The sequence below is a fragment of the Falco peregrinus genome, chromosome 4 (assembly GCF_023634155.1).
Source record: "Falco peregrinus isolate bFalPer1 chromosome 4, bFalPer1.pri, whole genome shotgun sequence".
NCBI lineage: Eukaryota > Metazoa > Chordata > Aves > Falconiformes > Falconidae > Falco > Falco peregrinus.
The window spans coordinates 43954064-43980055 of NC_073724.1; the positions used below are offsets into that span (position 1 = coordinate 43954064).

Sequence of the window (25992 nt, forward strand, 5' to 3'; positions counted from 1 at the left end):
CTATTCCAAATGACATAATGCACAACACAAATGCAGTCCTTTATTACAGATATATGTTCATCTAAACAAAATGGCACCAACACAATCCAAACCCATTACAATTTTTTTAATTATGCTAAGGTCATTATTATATGGTGAGCAGTTTCTCTGACAGACAAGTGAGAAATCCATGGCCTCCACAAACCTCACTTTGAGCACAGCAGCAGTGTTATTTGAGGTTTATTTGTGAAATTCCTAAATGCAAAGAAACAGTGCTGCTAAAATATGATCCTAGCGTGAAAGCACTGAGCTGCAGCTTGGAGAACTGACTTTGCAGATGATGTATGGGTAAGTCATGTGTAAAGCCTGGACTTGACCCAGACAGAGGTGCCTAAGGCAGGATTTGGGCAGCATGTAGACGTTTGTGCCCAAACTAAGATCTAAAAAATCGTCCATTCCCACCCAGTCTTGCTGTGCTTATTAAGCACCGCATATGTCATCTCTGCATGTGCCTTTTGCATTGCCCACAGGATCCATAAGGCTTCTTCTACTCAGAATCTCTGAGGGGTCCTCCTAAACAGCACAGTCCCAGAGCTCCTATCACTCACCATCAGGTTTGGGCTCCTCACTAAATTGTTGCCCAGCAGCACAAGTGCCTTAACTTGCTCTGCATAAGGCTGAGGGTCTTACCTTTGCAGTCCCACAGCCCACCTTTCAGGCACAGTGTTGCACCCCTTCAGTATTGCTGCTGTGCTGGGCTCTCACGGGAAGTGACTGCCCACCAGCATGAAATCCTTCCTTTCCTTCTATTCCTACCCCTTGGTTGTAGCTTTCTGTTGATGTGAGGGGACTAATGATGTATGCGCCCTTTGGCCTGGCGATCAGAATACTCCTGTGGAAGGCAGGCAAGGAAGAAATGAACCCATACAGGCAGAGCTGGGAATTATACCTGGATGTCTCACACCTGAAGGAGTCCCAACTCCAGGTTGTTCAGTTATTGTCACCTCTCAGCACACTTGCCTCTGTCAGCCTGGAGGTGAGGCTCACGCTGCCTTCTTGGAGAACCACTGCAAACACAAGTCCTTCAGAAAACGCTTCTGCCTCTGATTTCCCAAGAGACAAAGATGCCTAACGGAATCTAACCTCTAAACCTGCTCACAAAGCCAAGAAGAAGATGAGGGGTTTTTTACATGTCTCTGTGTAGTGCATGTCCCACTTGCTCCACCTAAAATAGCTGCTTTTTCTGAGTACAAGGTACTTTAAACCTTTTCTGAACCTTCCCTGTGCACCACATGGACTGCCAGTTCCTGATCAGGTCTGAAGCCAGGCAAAATCCTTACTTAGATCCAGCCTGAAACTGGTCTGTTATTGTTTTAAAACAGGCAGAAAATAGAAATACTTCCCAATTTAAGAGAGACGTTGTTGTGGCTGCTTTTTGTTAATCAAAAGCTGTGATAAAAGCTATGTACATTGATAAAAGTAGGGGCTCATATGAAGTTGCATACAGAACAGTGCAAATGGAGACAGGGAGTCTGTTACGATTTACTCATCAAATACTGAAAATAACATGAAAAGAGAAACATGGAATAGAAATAGTTACTAATTATGAAAAGAATGAAAAGCTGCCTCAAAAAGAGTGTTTAAAGGGTCAGTTTCTATTTTCACAAGTGGGGAGAAAAACCAACTTTCCAAAGGTTTCTGGAATTGGGTTTTGTATTTTGCGTCTGATTTCTTATTTTTTCCATGTAACAAAAAGTCAATGTGGTCCAATCTGGTAATTCTGAGCATTATCATGCAAAGAGGAAGGACAGGGACAATTTCCTCAGTTAAGCCACTTCACTGGCATAATTGCAGGACAAAAATAAACTGCTCACTGTTTCCTACACCTCTCCCCCTCATGCCAGCTTCTGTCTGCAACTTTTTACTTCCAGCTCATTATGAGAAAGTAATTTTATTGTTACATTTGGCTGGCAGTTGGAATTCTCCAAATGAGGTAAGCAGTGCTGAGATGCATGCTCTGATCCCTCAGCAAAAACTTTGTAACATACGGTGCTGTTATGTCTGCAAGCTTTACGTGAAGAGGAAAACAGGCATCTGGGCTGGGTACATTTGTAACGCTGTGGTTGCTGGATTAATATGAAAAGACAGATGAAGGCAGACACTTTAATTACTTCACCCTAACTTTTTATTACAACATCGCGTAGAATGGTGAGTTACAGAGGATAATGGGCGTGAAACATCTGGGATGAAGTCACACACAAGCTCATGGTTTGTTATCTGCCAATGGGGTTTTAAATACTGATAATTTCTGTACATGCATCTTTGTGTTATTTCTGATCTTGATAAATCATTTCAGGATTACTTTGTTGTAAGCTGTGAGGTAGCTACTAAGACTGGGACCCCGCTTTTTTCTTCTGGAACTTTCTGAACTGGGACTGTATCGCCACAGCCGCCCGCTCTGTTTCTGGCGCATCCATGTCTATGTCAAATTCCTCTTGAACCTTCTTCTGCCCATCTGCTCAAAGAAAACAAAACAAAATGTCAACAGTTTTTTCAAATGGTGATAATGACTGGACAGCACAGATGAAAAGCCCTGCCCCTCTCTCCTTCATAGACACCGCCGTGATGATGGGGAGCATATTCAGGAAAAAAAACCTGGGACCTGTTTCGGCAAACACAGCTGATCAAATCCCCCTCTCCCTCCCAATGGAAGAGTCTGTGACGGCCCATTGGTAGCTAGGCATTGAGAAGTGACATCCAAATGGTGCTCAGCAGTCACTGAGCATCACCCCGATGTCTGCACAAGTCCTCTCCTGCCTGGGGATTTAACAGTGAGGGGCAGACGGACCCTCCTGTGCCACCCTGCAGGCAGAAATTACTCATATCCCTATGCTTACTCTAAAACAAAGGCACCTTAAAATATTTTAAAGTAGGGATTAAGACCCTATTCCTATCACACCTCCTACATTAGAGGAAGAGAAATACTTCCTAAGGCAAATTTCCATCCTTTTCACTTGTTTCCTGCCACCTCATCTTTTTCAACACATACCACTCTTCCTCTTTGAATCATTTATGTTCAAATGCTCTGCCACTGTACTGCTTCCCTCACTTCTCTCTGGGCTCCGTTGCTGCCTTTCATCCTCAATCCTTGGCTCTTTGCCCCACTTTATTCCCAGGCCTCAGCTTTTTGTTCAGCTGCATTTTGGGCCTCCACGTGGGCAACCCAGCTGACTTTGCTGAATTTTGCTTCATACACCTACGTGATAAAAGTGCAGCCCTGGGAAAAATCCCGCCCTCATTGCAAAGATAACCCTAATCTGCCTGGACTAACAAAGTGAGAACACACATTCACTCCACTAACCTCATCATACCACTGAGTTTCTCTTCACATCTATAAACTTGTTTGTTAAACTCAGTTACATAACTGTTGTATCCCAGTCCTGCAGTGAACGTCATGCCTGGAGTCTGCAGACAGCTCTACTTAAAACAGCTCTGGGAATTCACCCATTTGGAACCACTTTGCTTTTTATTCTTGAGATTAATACCTCTGGGATGTTCACCCCCAAGTACTGTTAATGCAAATCAAGGGAAACATTTCCAATGTATTATTAAAATGGAAAGCAAATTATTTCCCAATATCTCTCTCTCTACTTCCCACTAGAAAAGAGGGATACCATTTCATTATTTTAGCATCAGTCTTGCAGTATTTCTTGCCTTTACTTCTTGTTCTTATTCGGAACTCATGTTCCATGACCAGAATCCACTCTAAACTGGGCATATTCATATATATAATATTCATATAATATTCATAGGTATTTAAAGGGAAGATTTTGGCATATTCCATACTGATTTTAACGACAATAACAAAATAAATGCAGCTTTGTTAACATAAAAGAAATGTTCACTTAATATTTTGTTTTACTTAGAACATTTAAGAAGAAAGATGAAAATGTAAGAAGAAAGTCTGGAGGGGAAGAATAGCTTGAGAGATTACCAAAACTTTGATTATACAGTATAATGAAAAGTTAGGTTATCAAAATAAAGATTTTATGGAAGAAAATTAATCATATTAACATTATGTCACACTTCCATAGCCATTAAATCCAAGAATCTGACCAGTTTAGTGTAACTGTTCAAGCAACACAACCACCTTAAGCACAAAAATACAATTATTCCCTTATTTTTCATGGGGAAAGGGAGGTGAAGGTCTGAATTGACTTCCTTATGCTCATAAATTCTTAACACAGTTAGTGAGATAACTGAGCTCTCCCATTAAAGCCATGTTATATACAGAAACTTGTTAAAGAAATAGAAAATCCTAAACTAACAACTATAACACTATACTACTTGGTGAAAATTTTCCTATTGCCAGATACCATCTTCTCCACATTACTGTGTACACAGCAGAGAAACAAAGATTTAAAAAAAAAATCAAATTTCAAAAGGAATTATCATTTTCACAATGACATAGTATCATTTTCTTGGTATTTTGGGGGCTTGGTTTAGATTTGGTGTTTATGGGTTAAAGGGTACTAAGACAAGCAATCACAATATTTTATATGGAAACAAACCAAAAAAGGACTTTAAATCTGTCTGTAGAAACCTGACTTTTCAGTCAGAACATGTAAATATAGACTTTTCATTTGAAATTTTTGAGTGAATAAAAAATCAACAGCCTGATCAGCTAGCTCTAACAGCAACCACTTTGTGATATCAGTAATAAGACAATAAAAACTGGTTTACTTGTCCATATGTCAGAAACTCAATTAACAGGGTCCTACTAACATTCTCAATAGAAGAGGATAACCTATGGAGAAATACTCTTATTTTTTATGCAGAAATATTTTATCAAAATGTTTATACTTGTAATGTAATAAGCATTTAATCAGTTTTGAAACTGATGAGACTAATGTCTTCTCATTGCTTGATGATTTTCATTTTTGTTGTAATGTTCTGAATTTTAGGTTCCTCCCTAGCCACTTACTAGACACAGCTGTCAGTCTTCACAGTAGAAAACAGAAGTGGAGTTTATGCATCAATTTTAGCTTTTCAGTATATAAATTACTGTCCCTTGGAACTGTCAATAGGGAAAGCCAGATGGATGGATGAGCAGACACAATTGGTTTCATACCTCTTGATGAAATCTGGCTTGCACAACTCATTTCCTGTTGCAGCCAAGTCTTAGCAACATGTTAACTTGCAGTAGTGATTCAGCAGTCTTATGTTAAGATTATACAGACTTAAGAAAAAAAAGTATTTAGTGTAATTTTTCTCTAGAATTTCCAGGCCAGTTAATCTTTGCTTGATGTGAACCATCATCACTGCCTTAAAATCACTTGTACTACAATAATTTACCACATCTGAAGACCTACAATAATTTACAGTATCTTAGAATCTGACTTACTTTTATTTTTTGACCCATTCTTGTTGAAAGCAAAACCAAAATTCCTTATGAACACTACTTGTATTTCTCTTTTTCCCATCACTAAGGGGAAATGGTAGGATGAGTACTTTTCAGCCATGACTTAATTAAGAAATTAGAAGTGTTCAAAAGTGCCAAGACATTTATATGGGTAATGAAGAAATTCACTGCTAGCTTACAGATGGTATAGAAATATATACATATATAATGATTACATATATATGTGCATAATGTGTATTATAAAACAACATGTATAACATCTATATATAATGTATATGACATACCTGTGTTTTTCTTTCTCCCTATGCCCATCTTTCTTTTTCTATCTACATGTATGGTATCTCTGCATTTGAATATATAAACAATACATATGAATATATATAGAAATACACAGACATATTTGCTTAAAGAGTTGTACGTCCTGTGTTAAACTGGAAAGAGCTGGATGGGGTATTTCCTAAATTTTGGGAATGGATTTTTTTGGAGTTCTCCCCAAAACATTTTACATTGACTGTTCCAACACAGTGACAGTGTCTTTGTCTATGCTACGGGATACATATTTTAGCTCTTACCTTGAGTTGCTTTACTAAAAGTAGCCCAACAATTTAAAATATATCACACCCTACTCATTACACTGGTTTTGCTTTACTGGTTAGTTAAGAGTTAAAAGCATGAGTTTCAACTCCTCATGGCAGGAGGTTTGGAACAGGGTGATCTTCAAGGTCCTTTCCAACCCACACCATCCCATGATTCTATGAATAAAGAACTGACCCACTTAATTGCAGCGAAAACCCAGCCTGTGCTTGGGACCTGCACAGACTAGAGATGACCTCACTGCACCAACATGAGCGACTGAAAGCCTGTGTTGCATCCTTCCTACTATATATGCACGCACCTATGCCACACTGGTTTTTACCTGTCAGTAGTTGTTCATAATATCTCAAACATGCAGGCCATGAAGTTTGAATGCTCAAATCATTAAATTTATGCAGAGAATGGAAAGCAAGTCCATACAAATGTCCCTCTTTTATTCATTCATTCCACTAGCTTGGAAGTAGTCTGAAAACCCAGGAAATTTTTACTCCCAGCAGGCCTGAGCATAGCTTTATTTTTGGACTTGCTTTTTTCATTCCTGCTGATGGGGGCCAATGATTCTGTCTGATCACAAGCCACTTTTTTCCAAGCTACCTTTATGTAGCAATAAAGGTAGATCTGGATTCCCTTCACATCCTCGGTCACACACACAAACATCTGTTGATATCTACACTTTCAAGACTATGTGCAGATTTCTTCCACATGAATATCTGAGGCTCCCTGGACTACCACAGGCCCACATGAGGAAACTAGGAGGAACAAGACTGTTGTCAGTAGACTTTAATCCAGAAGTACTTGTGATTTTGAAGGATTCAGAAATCCAAAAGGGTTGATAAGCACCAGTCTGCACTTTCTGCTTTCGGAGGGGATTCGGCTTCATTAGCGCCATAAAAAAAACCAAACCCTAACCCTTCTCACTACACTCAGCTATTTCAAGGCTTTCCCTGAAAGATTTCTTCATACTCAGTCCAAATTCCCTCTCCTAGATAGTGACTCCTACACTTCTTCTGAACATGCCATGACAATCTGGGGCAGTCAGTACATGTCCCTTCTGGGTTCTGATCACCACCAAGAGGGGAGATGAACAAAACAAGCCCACACCAGCAGTCATGGTATCTAATCCTAGTATTTGCTGAGTTTTTCAAAATCATGTGTTTAATGTGGACCAACTCTGGCCATGTGTCAATTCAGGCATATCTGAGTTGTGGTGGAACAAACTTCTTGGAGCAGCACAACATCGACTGCTTGATGAGTCCCATCATTAAGGAGCACCCCATGCCCCAGCACCAGTCTGGTACTACAGACTTTTGCAGGACTAAAGACTGAGACAACTTGCAGGGTGCAGATTTTACTTCAGTATATGCAATAGCCATCCCAGCAGGACAGCCTGAAACAGCACCTAATTAGCTGCTTTCCAAATCCAACATCCTGAAAAGTCATTTCACATCGTTGCAATTGTAAAAGATCTATTTATTCCATTTCCAGATGAAACATTAGAATGCTGTCTCTGTAATCTGCTACAGTGCCTTATAATCCATTGCAAACACTGGATGGATAACGAAGCTGCCTGTAACACGGAAAACAATCAAAACTTACACACAAATCTACCCAGCAAACTCTCAAGAAACGTGTGCAAGTGTAATTATTCATAAATATGCCTTCAGCTATTTCTTTCATTTACTTTTCAACTATAAAGTAGAGGAAATTGTGACAACACTGGAAAAAGAAAACCCTGCTTATTCCATTTGGGCCAAAAGCCTAAAGCAGTCTAAACACATGCTAAACAGACCAGTCTTTCCTAAAAGTGTTCATGGAAGGGCAAAAGCTAGTGGGATGGACTTGCTATTCTCAGAATTCCTCCATCCTCCAGATGAAACAGAGATGGCCTGTCACCTTCTGGAAAAACATTCAGCATGAAAAACTGCATAGGCTGGAGCCTCTAACTGGCATTTCACATCTTCAGTGCTGTCTTCCACCCGTGCTCACCCAGCCCACATCCAACAGGAACTATAGGAGTGTACCCAAGATACAACATACTCATTAAAATACTGCATTTTTCAGGTGCTAAACTGCAGCATTTGGAAAAAGACTAAATGAAGTGTGGGACAGAATCACAGTGCCCCATAACATGCCAGAAGCGGTATTTTGCCTCAGGCAGGATCATTACCTCCCACTGCTCAAAAGATTATTCAAGCTGTGACAATCTTTATGCTTCTCTGATCCCAAGCTATTACACCAGTCTGTCCAATGAGGCAGAACAGTCCCTAATTAAAGAGGACCAAAATGGGCAGGAATCTCACGGATGTTGACATTCATGTGGTGCATTATCTTTATCTTTATGCGATGGGAATAGAAATTTTATCTGACTACAGTCCGCAAAGCAACCAGCCAGCTAGAGAAAACATATGGGCCCTTAGATGTATGGAGGCCAGATTTAAGTCCTTACAAGTACCAGTTTTGAAAACCGAGTTGATGTGGCCATTCTTCCCCCTCTACATTTAGTTAAGGGGTGAGGAAGTAAAAGACAGGTCTCATCTTCTAGGGGAGTCAATCTAGCCTTTTGCTTCTGTGGAAGATGACAAAAATAACACTAAAACTGACCTTATGGCTGAAGCAAGGCGACAGTTTACTTCTCAACAAAAACTCTCCAGTTGGTGCCAGGGTCACATTACCCAGCAGGCTGGCTCTGAGCCTTTGTTTTGGTCACCCTGCTGCTGCCCTGCATACTCACTTTGCAAGTCAGCTGAAAAGACGGCAATGCTGGGGGAGTGGACATTGCCCAAACCCAAGAGAAGAAAAAAGGTCACATTGGCACATAGAAGAGAGCCTTAATCTGACCTTGCCTCCTTTTATTTCTTAGACTTCTTTTTGCTGAATAAAATGCCAAGTAGAGGCCTCTCTGAGATGGCCAGCTCACAACTACAGTTTGTTGCTTTCTGTGATACCTGGAAGAAACATCTCCCAGAGCTTTGAGCATTGCACTTGCTTTGCAACCTCACTAGCTTAGTGCATACAGCTTGCAGCTGTGGTCTGGGGAGACAGTCTGCTGGGAGGACTTTGCCTTAGCACCTCTCCCATGATGGGATGATCCAAAGAGAATTATTTGTATGAGGAGCCTATTATAGTGCAGTGGACTGATGAAAGCTCATTAGCATTGTACCTATGCATGTTGAGGGACTGACCTCCATAGCTCTGTCTGCCTCCTGTCTAGGCACAAACCTCTGGGAGATTACTTTTTTCTCATGCATGTTCCTGATGTAACAGCACAAAACTAATAAATTTTTCTAACTTTCCCAGATTGATAGAGTAATGTAAAGCCATTGGTTCTTGGCTAATCTCCAGTTTGGTGGCCATCTGCAAATGACCTGAATCTCTGGGAGCCTTGTAATTGCTTTATCAACATGCTAGCATAATGGTAATGCAGTACTAGGCCTTTGTGGAATTACTTCAGTGTGACAGTTCTGTGGTCCCATCACTTCCTCAGACACCGGAGGCACCATCCCTTCAGCCCTCTGAGCAGTGACCATGGGATTATGCAAGTCAGAAATTCTGTCTTCTTCCCTTTCCTATCCATATCTGCACAATGGAGTATCACCATCTAACTGTTATACAGATAATCTAACTCAAACGTTCAGCTACTTCATTTTTAAGGACAAAAATTGTCTCTAATTATTTTAGGAATAACACGATAATTTTTCTTCCTACTCATTAAAAATGCTCTGGGGTGAGACACTCATTTTGTGACAAGGACTACATGACCACATTTGTTCTTGTTTCTTCACTCCATAATGAACTCAGACATTCAAGGGCCACCTTCTAAAGTCAAAGGCTGCCTGTTCTGTTCTAGTGTCAGTAGGTAGGCACTTGAGGGGGGGGGGGGAGATTATGGGTTTATACAAGGGTATTCATTTTCCACGGTCAGTTATTTGAAGGTGGTAGGCACTGGGGAAGTATAATGTCCACACAGCAACCATCTCCCAAACAGAAGAGCAAACCCTAGTGCTCAGCAGTCTCCTGTGACTTCAAAAGAACAGTATGAAGGGAAATAAAGGTTATCATTAGTGATCAGATTACAGATAACAGCTATTTTTATCTGAAACACACCAACTGGCCCCTTAACATCACTCAAAGCAAGCCAGAAAAGAACATCTTTTGATTCAACTGTAAATTACAATTTGTTATAAAGACCACTTCATTAGGCAACCAGAATCCTTTCTTCTTCAAAATTAACCTTTACTTTCATAATTCAGTGTTGTTATCTAAAATTTGAAAAATTAATTTTGCTGTAGAAAATAGTGGTTATTCCTTTATGATTTTAAAAATGTTATTTCAGCATGAGGCTTTTGAAGTGTCTGATTAATCTTTTTTTCCTGGTTGTAATAATATTTGAGAGCAGCAATACTATTTCTGACATAAGATAAATGAAGTAGCACAAAATTATGTATACTGGGATAACATAATGAAACAGAAAGGACTAGTAATGAAATTCAGTTTACAAAAATTGTGTTTTCAACTAATTCATAACCAACTACAGATGAATTGATTTTGCTCAACAATTAATGCAGAGACAAATACTGTTTTTCTTTTAATGCTAATGTTATTTAACCAATCATTTCTCATCTTCAACATAATTAATGTGTCACGCACAGACTTTTTAAATGGCTTACAAATGCATAACTGATGCATAGATAGGTACCTAAGTGTTAATGGGGATCTACAAGGTATTCTGAGCATGAAACTAGAAACAATAATTCACATCCCCAAATGAAGACCAAACTTTGCGGAAGTTAAACTAGGCACACAGCAAATTGAAATGGCCATCTTAGCTGTATAAAATCATCTCTTACTAGCTAAAGCTGCCTCTGAGGAGTGCTAGGCTGACCGGTAAATTCAATGGAAGCCTCTGGCAGCTAAAAGGAAATGGTGCTGGGGATCAAGTCCTGGCACAGTCAGGTACCTCTGTCACTGCAGAATGATACCCCACCAGCAGGGATAATACACTTAGCCCTAAGTCCTCTCCTCCAAGAGAATGCCATGATCCTCCTCACAAATTCAGTCCAAAGTTATGGGAGTCTCTTTCTGCAGCTGCATGCATGTGATCCCCAATGTCCCAGCCAAGTTTTAAATGAGAATCATTAGGATGTGTTTTTAATTTCCTGTGCAATTTCCAGTTCTCACTTCCTCGGTAAACAATGTGCCTTTAAACAACCTTGCTGTTTGACTGTGGAAAGAGCTGCATTTCAGCAGTGCGTGAAGCAAGCCGCCCTCTTGACTCACTAGTCAACTGCTTGATTCATATATGATCAGTTACTTTCCTATTATGGTAGCATTCAGGCGCTCCAACTCATAGCTGGGAACCCTAATGTGGTTACAAACGCAGAACAATAAATTCTCCCCCGTCCGCCACCCCTCAGTACTATGACCTTTGCAAAAGCATCTTCAGCAATAAAGTTTAAAGTAACAACAGGAGAACTTCCTCAAGGCTACCTCCTAAGCTATGGCTACCCCAGCACGCTACCCATGGTCACAGTACGGCTCAGGTACTCCACAGCTTCTCTAGAGCATGGAATAGTCAGTGAAGACACCGGCATGGCTAAGAGTGTTCCAGCTAGCCCTGTGCCAGGCATTGCCTGGCTGCTGTGGTCACACAGCATGGCCAGGGCCCCTACCTTGCAGGCAGGGCGGATGAGAACACCCTGGGTTTTTGAGGGAAAAAGAGTTTAGCCCTATCGATTCAAGCAATGCTGAGCCAATTTGCATCAAAGTCGGAGAAAAGGCTCTAGCCCATTTTATTTTCTAATAAAGATGTAGCCTCCAGCACTTTAAAACACTTTGTAGCTCTAGATTGCCAAGGAACTGACACAAAATGAGTTGGCACCTGCTATCAATTGTGTGATGACCAACAGTACCTGAAAGCCCTCGCAATGAAAAGGCAAAAGAGAAGTGTTCATCTTCTGGCGTGGTACTGCCTCCCTGGTGTCACATAACGGCCTCGATCTCCCAGAGTGCTTCCCCACCCCCCACCCCCCCCCCACCCCCCATCTTTGCAGTTTAATAGTGTAGCTAGGGAATATGCTCAGAGAAATGGCCGTGATCACAATGTGCCATTCAGAAGCAGCAGAAAAAGGGGCTCAAATTCATGCACTGCTGAAGTGAGATGAGCTGGGGAAGATAGCATGGGTTACAGAGGAAAACCTGTCAAACAGAAAAAGGAAAGGAGTCAATCAAAAGAACCGTAGCACAGAGTCAGAAGGTGTTTCTCTTCACACAAAGAAAAAGAGTGAGATTTTGCCCTGCTCATCTTCAAAGTGGAAAATACAGGCGGCTTCTAGGCTTCATTGTATACCAGCAGATCTCTGTTAGCAACTAATGAGAGTGCTATTTTAAGTTTTCACAGTAACTTTAATAAAAACTGTTACACGAGAGCCTGGAAAGTCACAGCCAGAAGATATTCTCCTCTTGTATAACCTATCACCAGGTTTTAATTACAAAGTATTTAACCACACACTCAGCAGTGGACAGCATAAAATATAGGAACTGAAGCTTTGCCATTCAACATTACACTCTTAAGCAAAGGAGTTATTTCAGTATATTCCTTGCCTTATCACATGGTATCAAAAAATGCCTTGTAAGTAAGATTATCTGTGAGACACATTGACTTTACTGCATAGATTAAATGCAAGAAACAACTTAAATTGTGTCCAAACATTGCAACTTTTATTTGCATGAACATGGGCACTGTTCTGTGCTAGTAATAGAACAATTACTTCAGCACGATCCCACCATGAAAAAGCCACTACTTTAATACAGGTATGTACCATGGGTTTTTTACATCTTGCACTGCATATGCCAGCTTGGGGGTGCTTGTGGAGGCAGTTGGGCCATTTTCAAAGTCTTGCAGAGAGAAGTGGAGCTTGTAAGGTTAGAAATGCCCAAGGAAGCATCTGGTGCCCTTTGTAGGCAGAACAGAATTGTCACAGGGTACCTGATACAGCCCACAGGCTGAGCTGAACAATTATGCTCTAAGGGATTCTTTTGTGAGTGTATTTGGCAAAACAAAGTTTGTCACCCCTCCATAAAACCAAACGCATCCCATGAGTAGAGCGCCAGACATGCAATGGATGGATATAAAACCTAGGCTTCTGGAACAGCTCTAAGGTAGTCCAGTCACAGTCTGAGCAAAGACCAGCATATTCTGATAAGACATCGATTTACCATGACACTTGGCCTGCCAGTAGATCTTACATGCTCCTGCATCAATTGGCTTTGCAACTTCTGCTCCAGCACCCACAAGCACATCCAGATGCAGAACTGGATTGAGGTAGTCTGGCCAGTAGTCTTACTGAGCTGTTCTGTATAACAAAATTCTCTCACAAAAGGTACAGAATTTTAATGTCTCTGACTCCTGAAAGCAGTTACGCAGCTGTAGTTTTCCACCAGAAAGCAGAGAAATTCTGTTGCGGGGTGTGTGTGTGTGTGTCTAAAACTTCCACTGTTTTCTTTTGGTTGGGCTTATTCTATCAGAATCATTAGTTTGAATTTACCACATCTCCATTGAACACAAAAAGCCACATTATACTTTTATTTCCCCTGAAGGCTGATTTGCTTAACTTCCTAGGAAGAGAGGGGCACCTCAGGAGAATGCATGATAGCACTGAAATAGCAGTAATGGGAGAAAAATGATGATCCTGGGGCATTATGGCTCTGAAAGAGGATGAGAAGGAATTATATGCTGAATGGTGTTGTCAGTGTATTCCAGGTTGTTTTGCCCAACAGCCATTTGGAAAGCCATGTTACATGTTGTACAGAAGCTCATTAGGCCAACCATTTAAAAACTGGATTCTAAATAAAAAGCTCTGTCCAATTCCTGAGGAAAAAAAAAAAACCCAAAACCAAAAACAAACACCTCATCTGACTTGGAATCATAGAATCACATAATCATTTAGGTTAGAAAAGATCTTTAAGACCATCAAGTCCAACTGTGAAAAAAACCCCTAAACATGCAGGTGTTTCCATTGGAGCTCATCGGCAGTTCACCTTACAAAGAAACCAATGGAGAAAAGTAGGCACTCCAGAGGAACAATTCATCTGATCTACTTCAGGCAGACGTTTTAGGATAGCATGAATACTCACCCTTGAATCCCCTTCGTATATTGGCTAGTTCTCTATTAGCTATAAAGGGAACTCAGGGTGACTAGTGCAGATGTAGATATAGATAATAATGCTCGCTGAGCCTGAGTGGTGCCCGAACTACACACGTTGTAGAATTTCATATGAACACATTTATCTGCAATTTCATGTGACGTTCTTTCTCATCAAATAAATTATTTAGCCATTATGAAAGGTACTACACCGAAACTGTAGCAGCTAAGAGGAGGCATACCTTCTCACACTACTCCATCTGTGTGCTTCCATCCCAATGTTAGCAAGCAGAGAACAGCTCACCTTCAATAGAGGGTAAAAATGAACATTTGTTCACTCTGCTGAGATTGCCAGTGAAGCTGCCAGTTGTGCAGCTGATCTGGATCCTCTCATGTTCCCTCAGGAGCTGACTGAACAGTCCACATACCTTTATCTTTTTACAGAGATATATAGCTGAACAGACAAAAAAAATATCAGGACCTCTTGCTATCCTTTCAATTTATTTCAAGGATAGTGAATTTTTCCGCATGCATCTGTGCCTGCATGCTAAGAGGATACTACTTCATGCTCAAAAGCCTTTGTTTTTCTAAAGTATACACCAGTAAGATTTCTTATATTACCCTAATAGGGGATTACAGTTAACACCACAAGCAATATCAAATACCTCATATGAACAAGCAGCCAAATGACAGTTGCTGTGAGAACTACAATTGAATTTGCAAGCTACTGCAAATACCATACCTCTGCTCTGCTATTTAACTAATAATGAGCCAGGTGATGGCTGCTGCCATTCTGCTGCAGAGTAGAGATGCTCAAAGGAACTTTGCTGCACCTAGCATGTGTCAAAGGCAGCCATAATTTGACGGCAGGACTGAGACAACATAGAGAAGAAATAAAATAGGCGAGTCAGATGTACTGAATATGTTGAAGACTACAAGTACCTTTTAAAAGGTATTGCTGGCCATGCTTCTCATTGCTGATCCAAGCCAAGGAAGGCCTCCACTGACATGAAATCATAGCTTGCATGAAGTACACAGAAAACCATAGTGACCACCACCTAGGACAGTTCCCCAACAAGAGTACCCTCTCCTTCCTTCCTGATTCCTGTACAGCACCTGTGGGTAAGGAGGCAGTGTGGCTTCTTCACTGAAATCTTAGCTGATGTACACTCAATAGAGAATTCTGATTTTATGAGACTAATAAACACACACATTCTTTAAATGCCAAACCACACAAGTTACTGCTTCATCATTCCGTAACAGAAGAAATGCAAACCCCTATACATCCTTGTAGTCTTCTTCCTCTGCCTTTTTTCTTTCCCTTCCCCTACTGTAGAAAGTGATGCTCAGATTTATATGACTATTGGCCCCGAGACAGAACGTGAGCATAGCTCTGCTGTTCCAGTAACAGAAAAAAACCTTATTGGCACATAGGACAATTTACTGTTTAGCATAAGGGAGTAAAAAAAATGGCCATTCTCTAAAAGAGTGGGGAATGAATCCAGAAGGGCAAGTTGTCCTTCTCAGCAGCTTGTTCATTACTTATAGACCATTACTGTATTGTGAGGCTAAAGCCTGGAATTCTAACAAGTCAATACCAAAGCTCTGTGGAATTTCTCATCCCTGACTTTAGTGTCTGTATTTATTGAGTGCAGACTGATGGTATAAGGTAATGTAATTTTCCAAGCCTTTTCAAAGTAGCAGAGATTAATGAGCAAGGTCAAGCACCAAAGGCACTGGACAGTACTTCAAATCCTCCTTCTACTTCCCGCCCGCCCCCCCCACCCCGCCTTTTCCCCATCTCATAAAAAAATAAAATTCCAAACCTTCTAGGTCCCAGGCACTGACTCAGCAACATCCCGTTTTGAACCTGATGCTATTTCAGGTAAAGGATGGAAGGGTTTTCTCCCATAAGAATTCAGTTATAGGTTCTGACAAACATCTGACTAAAGTACAGATCATTAAGGCTGGGTTGCAGTGGACTTATTCTCAGGTGTGTAGCAAGGAGAAACAGCATCCACCTTTTTATAGCTTAAGTATTGATTAGTCACACCTACATACCTTTTTTTTTTTTTAAAAAAAATAATGTTGGTAAAAGCAAGCATGCTTTTCCAACAAAGTTCCAGTGAAAGAAGGTAGGCCGATATTCCTAGTTCTTTATCTACATCATGAGGTTATGGAGCAGGGAAGGGAAAATGGTCTCATTATCCTGACAGATGATGCCATTAAACCCACACAGTACTGAAGGCACAAAGTTTGTACATCCTTGAAGCGCAGTGCATTTCTGAGCTACCTGTGAAAGCAGCTGTGAAGTACCACACTGGACCACCACCCAAGCTGTCTTCCAGCCCCCAGCGCTGTAACGAATTACTTTTGTCACCCAGAGCATTCCCTGCCTCCGACTCCTCTGGAAGAGACTGTTCTCCCTTTTCTCCCTTCCATCCTGGTCCAGCAGCACCTCCTTTTGCTTGGCAATCCCACCTAACAGGGTTCACACTTAGTGCAGCCCCATTCACCTTTACAACATACATGGCCTCAGAATGGAGGAGTGAGAGAGCAAGTGAACTGTACGCAACATTCCCCTGCATATCTGAGACTGTCCCCCTGTAGATCTCTGCCTGGTCCTGAAAAGACTTACAGAGACAGTGAAACCGACAGAAATGGCATTAAGCGGTACAGGTGGTTACTACAGATGTTCATTCATTTGTTTTTTGTTGTTTTAGTGATTTTTTTTATTTAAAATAATTAGGAGTAGGTGTTGATCCTTCATCTCCACTACACACAAAAAAAACCCAAACCCAAACCAAAAAAAACCCAACACAACAAACCACCACAAAACTTCCAGGCATTGAACTACTATTGTAATTCAATGTGCTAGTGAAGTGCTAGCACATTAAACCTCAGCAACATTCAAAAAGAAATTATTTGCTGTAAACTTCTGGAAAATGTCTCCCTGAAACCCAGAAGTGTTGGAAATGGTTTAGTTTAAATATAAAATGTTTTAAATATAAGAAATGCAAAACAAATTTTAAACCAAACAAAAAACAAGCTTTACTGAAGTGAGATTGTCTGGAAGAAAAGAAGGGGTTTTACTCATTCTATCTTTGCTTTCACCTCACTAAGTTTTCACCTAGTGCCTTTTAACAACAGCTATTTAAAAACAGTTTTATCAGGAAGGGTGGGCACTGATTTAGCCAAGTGCTGCAGTTGCAATTAAAGAGTTATTAAACCCAGTCCCAGATAGTCTAATTGGCATGAAAATCTAACTGAGACCAGGGAATAAAGGTTTCCCTCCTGTTTCAGTTGTATGTTTATTGCACACATAAAGCTATCTTAACAGAATATTAAGGTTGCAAAATTGGACATGCAAGAGTAAATGACAAATTACACTGATACCATCATGCAATTAATTGTTAATTTTGCATAGACAACTTTAATTCCAGAAAATCCTGTTTCAAATTCTTGAGACTGAAACTTTCATAGTTGTACATGAAAGTTGTACACAGCGTACTCGCTGTGTTTCCTAGATGGAAACAAAAAAAAAATTGTATTCTGCTACAACATATGGGCACCCACATGGTTCCTCAGCATGGCTGCTTGGAACTGTTAGATCCACCACATATATCTTGTTTTAATGAAATAACTGATAGTAGGCTGTTTTCCTCTACTTGAATCAGCAGTAAATTCCATGAGTTGCATATTTTGTCAGTGGTTTTCATACTGCTGACAGAAAAGGAACAGTGAGACCATGGAAGGTATGGGCTTCAGGCTCAAGAAATTCATTGCTTATTGATGCCTTCAGAGTGGTGGCTATTTCTGTTCCACCTCATCTGTATAAACTCAAGGCTAGACTCATCTCTTACCCAGCCTAGATCCTCATCATGGTTCCCAGTAGACCTCAACAAGCTGTTAATTTATTTGGCTAGTCCTAGTCCCCCAAACTGTACCAGGGCATCCCCCAACCTCAGTATTCCAACCCAGTCCCTTCCCACACTAGCTGGCTCTCTGCCCTCTCCAGTTTTCACATCCCAATTCAAATTCCTTCCTCCCAGTCCCAGTTTCCATTCAGAAGTATCAGACACTCCCAAATACTCTGGGGTTCTAGTTTCCCGATGAGATTTACTGGACCCCTTTGTCATTCCATCCTTTGACCTCCCTGCTCCAGCTTCTGTGACTATTTGGTTCCAAGGAAGGCATTACAGTTCCTCTTAAGCAACTGTGGTGTCTTGGGAACACAGAAGGGTCACCGCTATGCTCTCTGTTTCAGTTCCCAGCCAAAGCATAGTGTACAGAAACATGTAGCAGCAATCAAGGAAACCTATAATTTCCTTAATACTTGCAAAGACAGTGTTGGTTTAGATGTTTTAGTGCTTACTATCTGGCTCAGTGATGCAGCATTTTCATTTTTTAAAAAATAACTGTTTCACTGAACACATGCAGACTTAAGACTTGTCTTTATAAACATTTATAACTTGGCCAATTTTGAAGATAGAAAAGTCACATCCCAGATGGCAAATCTTACATTTCTGTTCAAAATTACAAAGGCTCAAAACAGTCAAAGAGGCCACCAGAAATTGTTTTTAATTGCTAGGCATGCTAGCATTTTGTTCAGGCCTCATTTTTTGAAACAACTGGAATGACTTTGCTGAACCCTTCCAAAATAATTCTGCCTAAGGCAAGCAATCAACATGACAAATTTCAGCCTAAGTAATTGGATTTTGGCAAGGCTGTGTACAACTGAAAAGGGAGCTTTTAACCAGCAGAGTTTAGCAGCTCTGGCCTTGCCACCAGTCCAGATTGTAATAAACAAACTAAGTGTATATAATATGAGGAAAAGAATGTAAACTAAGTGAAAGAAAAATAAAAGTTATGGATAGCTGGGAAATCTTTAAAAGGGGTCAAAATCAGATTGTGCATGTTGCTGTGCTGGTAACTTTTGAGAGTTGCCTATGATTTCTTGAAATGTCAACTTAAGGGGGGGACAAAAAAAGGGAAATAGTTGAGTCACTGAAAACTTACATGGAAGTAAAAAATTAATCAAAGTTCTCCCTTACACATTCTATGTTTGAAGATCTAGCACTCTGTTACTCATTTAAAACTTCTCCACAAAACAGTTACCCCCTGCGTGAATTTAAGTTTTAACACGCACTTTTAATGTTCTGTTGGGATTTAGATACATGTCAGATTGTCAATAATGCTGATCAGAAACAGTACCTTAGTTGACACACTTGGATGACCAATCTCAGATTATTTCTCCAGCCCATGTGTTCTGATCTATATAGATGCATTTTTCCTTCCCCTATTTTCAAGGATTACAAGTTCCATGAACTCAGAAGGTTAGCATCTAGAAGGACTAGACATTTCATGAATTTCCTGTTTCAGAAAACACAGCTGGGTTAGTGCAATTTAAGTCCTAACTTTAATCCTTAACTGACTCCATGCATATGCAGAAAGCACAGTATACAGCACACCCCAGAACTAGACACTGTTGCACTAAAACCCAACTAATTTTCTTCACTCCTCCAACTTTAGACCTGAATGTAAACAGGTGTAAATTAAATATTTTTTTCTTCTCTTTTGCTCAGGAAACCTAAAATTTACTTCTTCCTTCCCAAGCTATAAGGCAGACAGAACAATTAAAAACCTTCTTGTTTCCAATCCCGCTATTTTTACAGACTGCTTTATCTCTTTCTTAAACATGGTGCTCTTCTTCCAGATGTTTCTTTGCTGTCTACTCACCAGGCCCTTGCTTAAATCTAATCTGGAAAATGAAATGTTTTTTGAGACTGGAGAGAAATGAGAAACTTTGGGTGAGGGTCAGTCGGCCATCACTCTAATATTAGAGCAATAGTCAGTGACCTTCTTTAGTAAAGTATATACATTCACCCAAAGTCCCAGACCAGAACTTTGCCTAGGAAAATAAGAGGAGGGGAAATTAGGCAGTTAGAAGGAAAAGTAGTACTTGAGCTAGCTGTGCTGAAGAGACATGAAATTCTCTGGGGGAGGAGAAAGAACGAGTAAGACAGAAACACAGTATGAGGGAAACAGTAAGAAAGGAAGACAGAAAAGAAACTGCTTGTGGAAAAGATGAAAGGAAAACTTCAGGATGAAGATGGGAAGAAAGGAATAACTAACTTGACCCATCGTAGCAGCCTGGCCTGCCTGCCAGAAAGGACCAGTAGCTTGGAATCACCCCACAGGATCCCACTGCATCACATGCTTCGTCCCTCCCTCATGGGCACATTCACTTGTTGCCTGTGAGAATGTAGAAACCTATCTGCTTACGCAAGACAACGACTGGTTAAAAGCTTCAGTATTGTGAATGACTCTTGGGACTTGCACAACCCAGCAGAAATCAGTTAGAATAGCTACGGCAATTTGCACCAGCTGAGGATCTGAGTCTGTTTGCTGCTGCTTCCCTCAATTTGTGCAACCTTTTCTGACTAGCAAGAACCAGAACAAGTCTTTTTTATTTTTTGTAACTGAATCGATCAGACTTTCTCCTGAAACAAGCCACTGGGAAGACAGAACATCTTTTTTTTTTTTTTTTTTTTTTTTTTTTTTTTTTTTTTTTTAACTGCCCAAACAGAAAGTCTACACTGCTTTTTGTTTTGTTTTCTGATAAACTTGGTCAAGCTTATCAACTGTTTTGTCACATCTAGACAGCACCTTTTACAACAACAAAAGGTATCCGTAACACTGGAAGAGGAGGCTGGCTGCTTTAGGCTGGATCACTCACTATGTCAAGCAATTATACTGAATTGTTAAGTTGTAATGAATGAAATAGGAAGCTGTACTCAGCCTTTTGCTGCTAGGCCAGAAACCTTACAAAGACACAGAAGAATAGAAGCAGCTTCTCTCCATCTCAGCTCAGGTTAATTAGATGCTAGTTTCTACTCTGCAAATTCAATCAAGAGATCAGATCCGGCCCTAAATACGTTTGCAGTACTACATAATCCTGGAGAAAATTACTTACAAGCATAGAAAATTACTGTGATGTCCTAAGAGTTTGTGAAGCTTGAAACTACGGTCAGATTTATTGTAGTTACAACACCTTCCCGTGCCAGGTTTCAAGTAAATTTGTATCTATTTATACTTCAGAGAGGAAACCAGCAGCTTCTTGGTTATCTTGCATACTACCCACTCCAGAAACAATGGCAGCTGTGGATGTGCTTACATTTAGGTTCATTAAAACCTGAAACTTAGAACCAAATAGAGTGGGAGTTACAAGCTCACACAAACAAAATGGGGGCAGGGAGGGGGGGACACAACTACAAAGACACACTAGTACCCCTTGACCCAGCTTTCTTCACAGATTTCTTTATATGCAGCATCTTCTACTGCAAGAAGAAAAAGAACTAATAAAAAGAAAAAATAAGTATTCTAATTCCAACTCATTCTGGACCTCAGCCAGTCCACCATGTAATAAAGAAAACACTAAAGTTAGCAGCGGTAATCTTCTTACTAAGATGAATAAAGACCAAACCCCTACATTAATACTGCTGCATCTGAGAACAGCCCCTAGATTGCATTGATCACAAGGTCTGCCTGTGGCATGGGAGGAGTGGAGGGAATAGCCAAAAGTTAGTTTCTGCTTGATGTTCTTCCATAACGGAATGGTTCCTAGCTGAGAGACCTCCAGAGGATGCCGTCTCATGACTCGGTCTCTTGCTTTTTATTTATGTGGACCCTCATTTACAACCCATAAATACTTAAACAACCATTGTGATGTTTTTCTCTGGCATAAGGCCACAGTTTCAAAGAGGTCCCACAGTCACACCAGACTAGGTCAATCAAGCCTCCTAAACACAGGCAGAACAGCTCCAAGGCTTGCACTTGGTCCCACTGGGCACATAACATGGGCCTGTCTGCTGGTATGCTAAGCATATACAGTATCGTTATGGATCTTAATATCCAGATTTCTTTATACTGGAGTCTAACAGAGGTATTTCTTTCTCTTGAATTTACAGAGAAAGGAACTTAAGCCAAAGGCTTAAGCTTGTCTGAAATGAGACAAAGTGGCACTGATGGACAAGATGATGACTCATGACTGACTGGCAAAGCCTGTATCTGTGCCCTCTGCTGACAGATACTATCACCCATTGATAAAAAAAGTCTAAACCCACAGGTCTTCCATTTGTTGTCTTACCTTCTTGGCTAAAAGAAGCCAGGAATGCTTTTTTCCAGCTTCCCCTAGGCAGCACAACATGTCTTTGTCTCCCAGAGGCAGCCCTCATAAGAGATACAGTTTAGTTATGAATAGATTTGTTGTAAAGGTCACCAAGAATTTTTGCTAGTGAAAAATACAGCTGTCTGCTTTATGAAAAAAATCATTAGATGAGATCATAATACACCTGTGCCTTGCACTGTCTGCTAGTAATTAGTCTGCTGGCTGCTACACCAAGAGGTAGCTGATTCAGGATGCCAAATAGCCTTGAATCCAGCTGCCTCAGCTCTGTCTAGACATTCTTCCCTACATGAGTTCTGCCCCTGGTTATTTGAGATGAAGAGGCGGGGGGAACTGATTCTCATCTGTGCTGTATGAACATATGTGTATATGTGCTGTATGTGTATAAGCCAGGATGGGTGCATACCACACCCCAAGATGGGGCCCAAACATAACTGGAGGTCTGGTATTACGTGTGCATCCACATCTTCTCAAAGGTTCCACACCTGATAACCTACATTTGACTTGGTGAAATCAGTCTAAGGCCAGAAAAGCAAACAAATCTTCAAGCTTTTTTTTTTTAATCTCTGCCCTCCTACCCTTCTGTTTAGCTATACTACATCTGCCACAAATGACAGAATCCTGCCCGGAATTTTCTCCAACTCTTGCTTCCTGTCAGAAACTCTGCAGTGTCTAGAGGCACCGCAGCCCAAAACTCTTAAGGTGCTACCAATTTTAATGAGAATTAAGTTATTTTATGAACACCAAAATAGAAAATTATTAGCAAAAATAATTTACATACAATAGTGCAGCACTATTTAGCTGGAGTAAACAGTGCCTACATAAAGCAAGTAGAATGAACAAAACAAGCCTTAAACCTACAAAAATAAAGGAAAGGAGCCATCAAGGCTAGTCGAAGCTTCAAACTACAGAATATCAAAGTCTCAATGTATTGGAAATTAATTGCACCACTGTGTAATAAAACTAAGGATGTTCACGTGAAGGACTCTGTCCTACACATTGTCTTTGAGGGAGAGTTGTTGCAACACATGCTCAGGAAGGAGCACTTCTGGAGAACCTATACAATTAGAAATGACTGAGTAAAAAAAGCCATTAGCAATCCAAAAATCTAAATGTTAACTACCTGGCTATCACTATGAGATCTGTAACTTAGATTAGAAACTGTGGAGCCAGAATAGTTACTATTGGGTTAGTAGAGAGGCATAATGAATTCCGAAATCCTACAATAACGTATTGTTTTCCTGGCAATTAGCCTGGATTTTAATTAGTTTGTGCTAATGAATAAATTTGTACACATCCATTTTTTATTGGCAGCTTTTAGAGGAGCTAGTGAATTGGTCACTGTGGAATGCCAGTGTTTCACTAAAACCTAACAATAATGCTTTCCCCACCTACAGTCGACCAGCAGTCTCAGAAGGGTTTAGGTATAAATTAGAATGGAAGATGAGATATTAAAAATACAGTTAGAGTACTCATTCATCAATTGTGATGAAATACTATTATTATGAGACCCTAGAGAAATGCTGAGAGCTCAGTTCCGGTCTCTGGAGTGCCCACAGTATCTCCCAGGAGCTACCCAGAGCATCCTGCCCTATTTTCCACTGTGAGTCTTGAAATGCCTTTTCCATCTCTGGTGTTATCCAAGTTTCTTCTCTTGTTAATGCCTCCATGGAAAATCTTTTTTTTTTTTTTTTTTTTTGCAGCGCTTCCTATTCATAACCCACTCTGGTCTAGGGAAAAAATGAACCAATAGCAAGTGTGCTTGACCAAAGAAATCCTTCGTCAGATCCAGTAGCTTAGCTAACAAAGACCTCAAGCCAGGAAACATTTGGATGTTTTTTACATATGGATTTCCATAGAGAAAATGTCTGGAAGAGCTGACATGAGGTGGCCAAGATCAGCCAGACCTAAATAAGGATGGAATTGCTTGAAATGGGATTAAGAAGAAATTAAATGCCCAGGTCCAAACCTGACATTCTGAAAAATCCCTGTTGAGCATCCACTTAACTCCAGAGGTACACAAGCCCTACACTTATTTTAGTATTGCCCACAAATTCCTCAGCCTTGATAGAGCTGAGCAAATCAGAAGCAGTTTTATACCTAAATCAGATTAGGACCTATAAACACCAAGCTCTACAGAGAGGCTCATTCTGATAATCATCATGTCACGAAGGAATACATTTCTCTGGAGCTTCAGGTCTCTCACACATATGTACGCCAATACAGAGAGGCAAGAGGAATTTAACCCCTAATCTAGAAAGGGTGACAGTTTATTATTATTAATCCTAACAGCTCCTGCTTGGTATAGAAACCCAAGACAGATGTGGGCTGAAGTCCTGCTGCGAGACACCCTTCTCTTATGTTGTATGGGCAACTTTTCATAAGGTCCTGAAATCTGCTCTTGAGCACAGGGACTAAAGGTGAAATGTTGCACTGGTTCATGTAGCATCTAAGTTCTTTTTGCAGCCTTAACTGCTCTTTGTTCTGGTCAGTAGTTCAGCTAAGGACCAAGTTTTAATCAAGTCTTTAACACTCCCACTGTTACAGTGCCTCCTTACACAAGGGAGCTTGATAACATGAAATTACAAGCTAATTTTGGAGCATCGAGCTAAGTGCATTAAGACAGCTGTGTGCTGTAAATTAAAATCTCAAAAACCTTCAGAAAAAAAATATTAACCATTTAATAAATTACTAACAGACAAGGAACTCCTAAGTGGAAAAGCATTTTCATTTCATTTAGAAAACAGTCTTCTGGAAAAAAAGAAAATAACAGAAGAAAACAAAAGCCTACTGAAGTAAGACAGATACTGTGTACAGTCAAAAAGAGTGATATTTCCACAACAGTAAATGCTGGTAACCACTGTTGTGCATTGATTGTGTTCCTGTTTCATTTTTTCACTTCCACTAAATTAAAAACCACACTGCTGCGTTAAATCCACATTTTATTAATCCGTTGTTAGTGTCTGGGTAACATGTAGAGATAGATATGTAACTTGCTCAAGTCAGTCCAGCTCCATGGATTTCCAGTGTAAATATGCCAGCTTATGTACATATGCCATTGATTCTAGCCCTGATACAGCCCCAAACCATCCCTGATGATGTAAGGACAGATTCATTTCAGAGGTAACATAATTGGGTTTACTAGTGTTAGCCGTGGACTGGCTTGACCCGTGTAGTTCATTTAGGTTCCCACCAGCAGCAAAGCAGAACTAAATGTTTCTCAGAGTATTGATGACAGCACAATTCCAAGTGAGCGCACATTTCTGGAAGTAAGCCAGTGCATGTCAGCTACGTGCCAGTCATGGAAATAAGTCTCATTCTCCCTGGTGCATAGTCAGGCAGCACAGTGATAATTACAGACTGATTTCCAAAAGAAATATGGCACTTGTCAAAGGCATAATTTCAGTTCTGCTTTTCCTCATTAAACACTTGACAGAAGCTCCAGCATATTTACAAGTCATCTAAAAGGCAAAACTCACCAGCATCATGAAATCTTTACTATTAGGTTTTTTCCTTAATTTACAACTGACTTTTTCTTAGTGAGTAAGCCTGATCCTTACAGACCAGCTTCTCAAAAGGGATTGGAGCTCCTACCACCTTTCAGGTGCTCAAATGCCTACTGAATTAGATGCCTCCTAAGTGCCAGGATCCCAGTTCTGCAGGAAGCT

The 25992-nt window shown here is 40.4% G+C and overlaps 1 protein-coding gene across 1 annotated transcript in view; it reads right to left on the reverse strand.

Moving 5' to 3' along the window:
• Nucleotides 1-1693: 1693 nt before the first annotated feature.
• The window catches only part of PCP4 (Purkinje cell protein 4), a 51882-nt gene continuing 27583 nt past the window's right edge, over nt 1694-25992 (reverse strand). Inside the window, exon 3 of the mRNA XM_005229518.3 lies at nt 1694-2494. Within this exon, the coding sequence (XP_005229575.2) occupies nt 2367-2494 (128 nt within the window). The 3' untranslated portion in view covers nt 1694-2366. The remainder of the gene's footprint in view (nt 2495-25992) is intronic.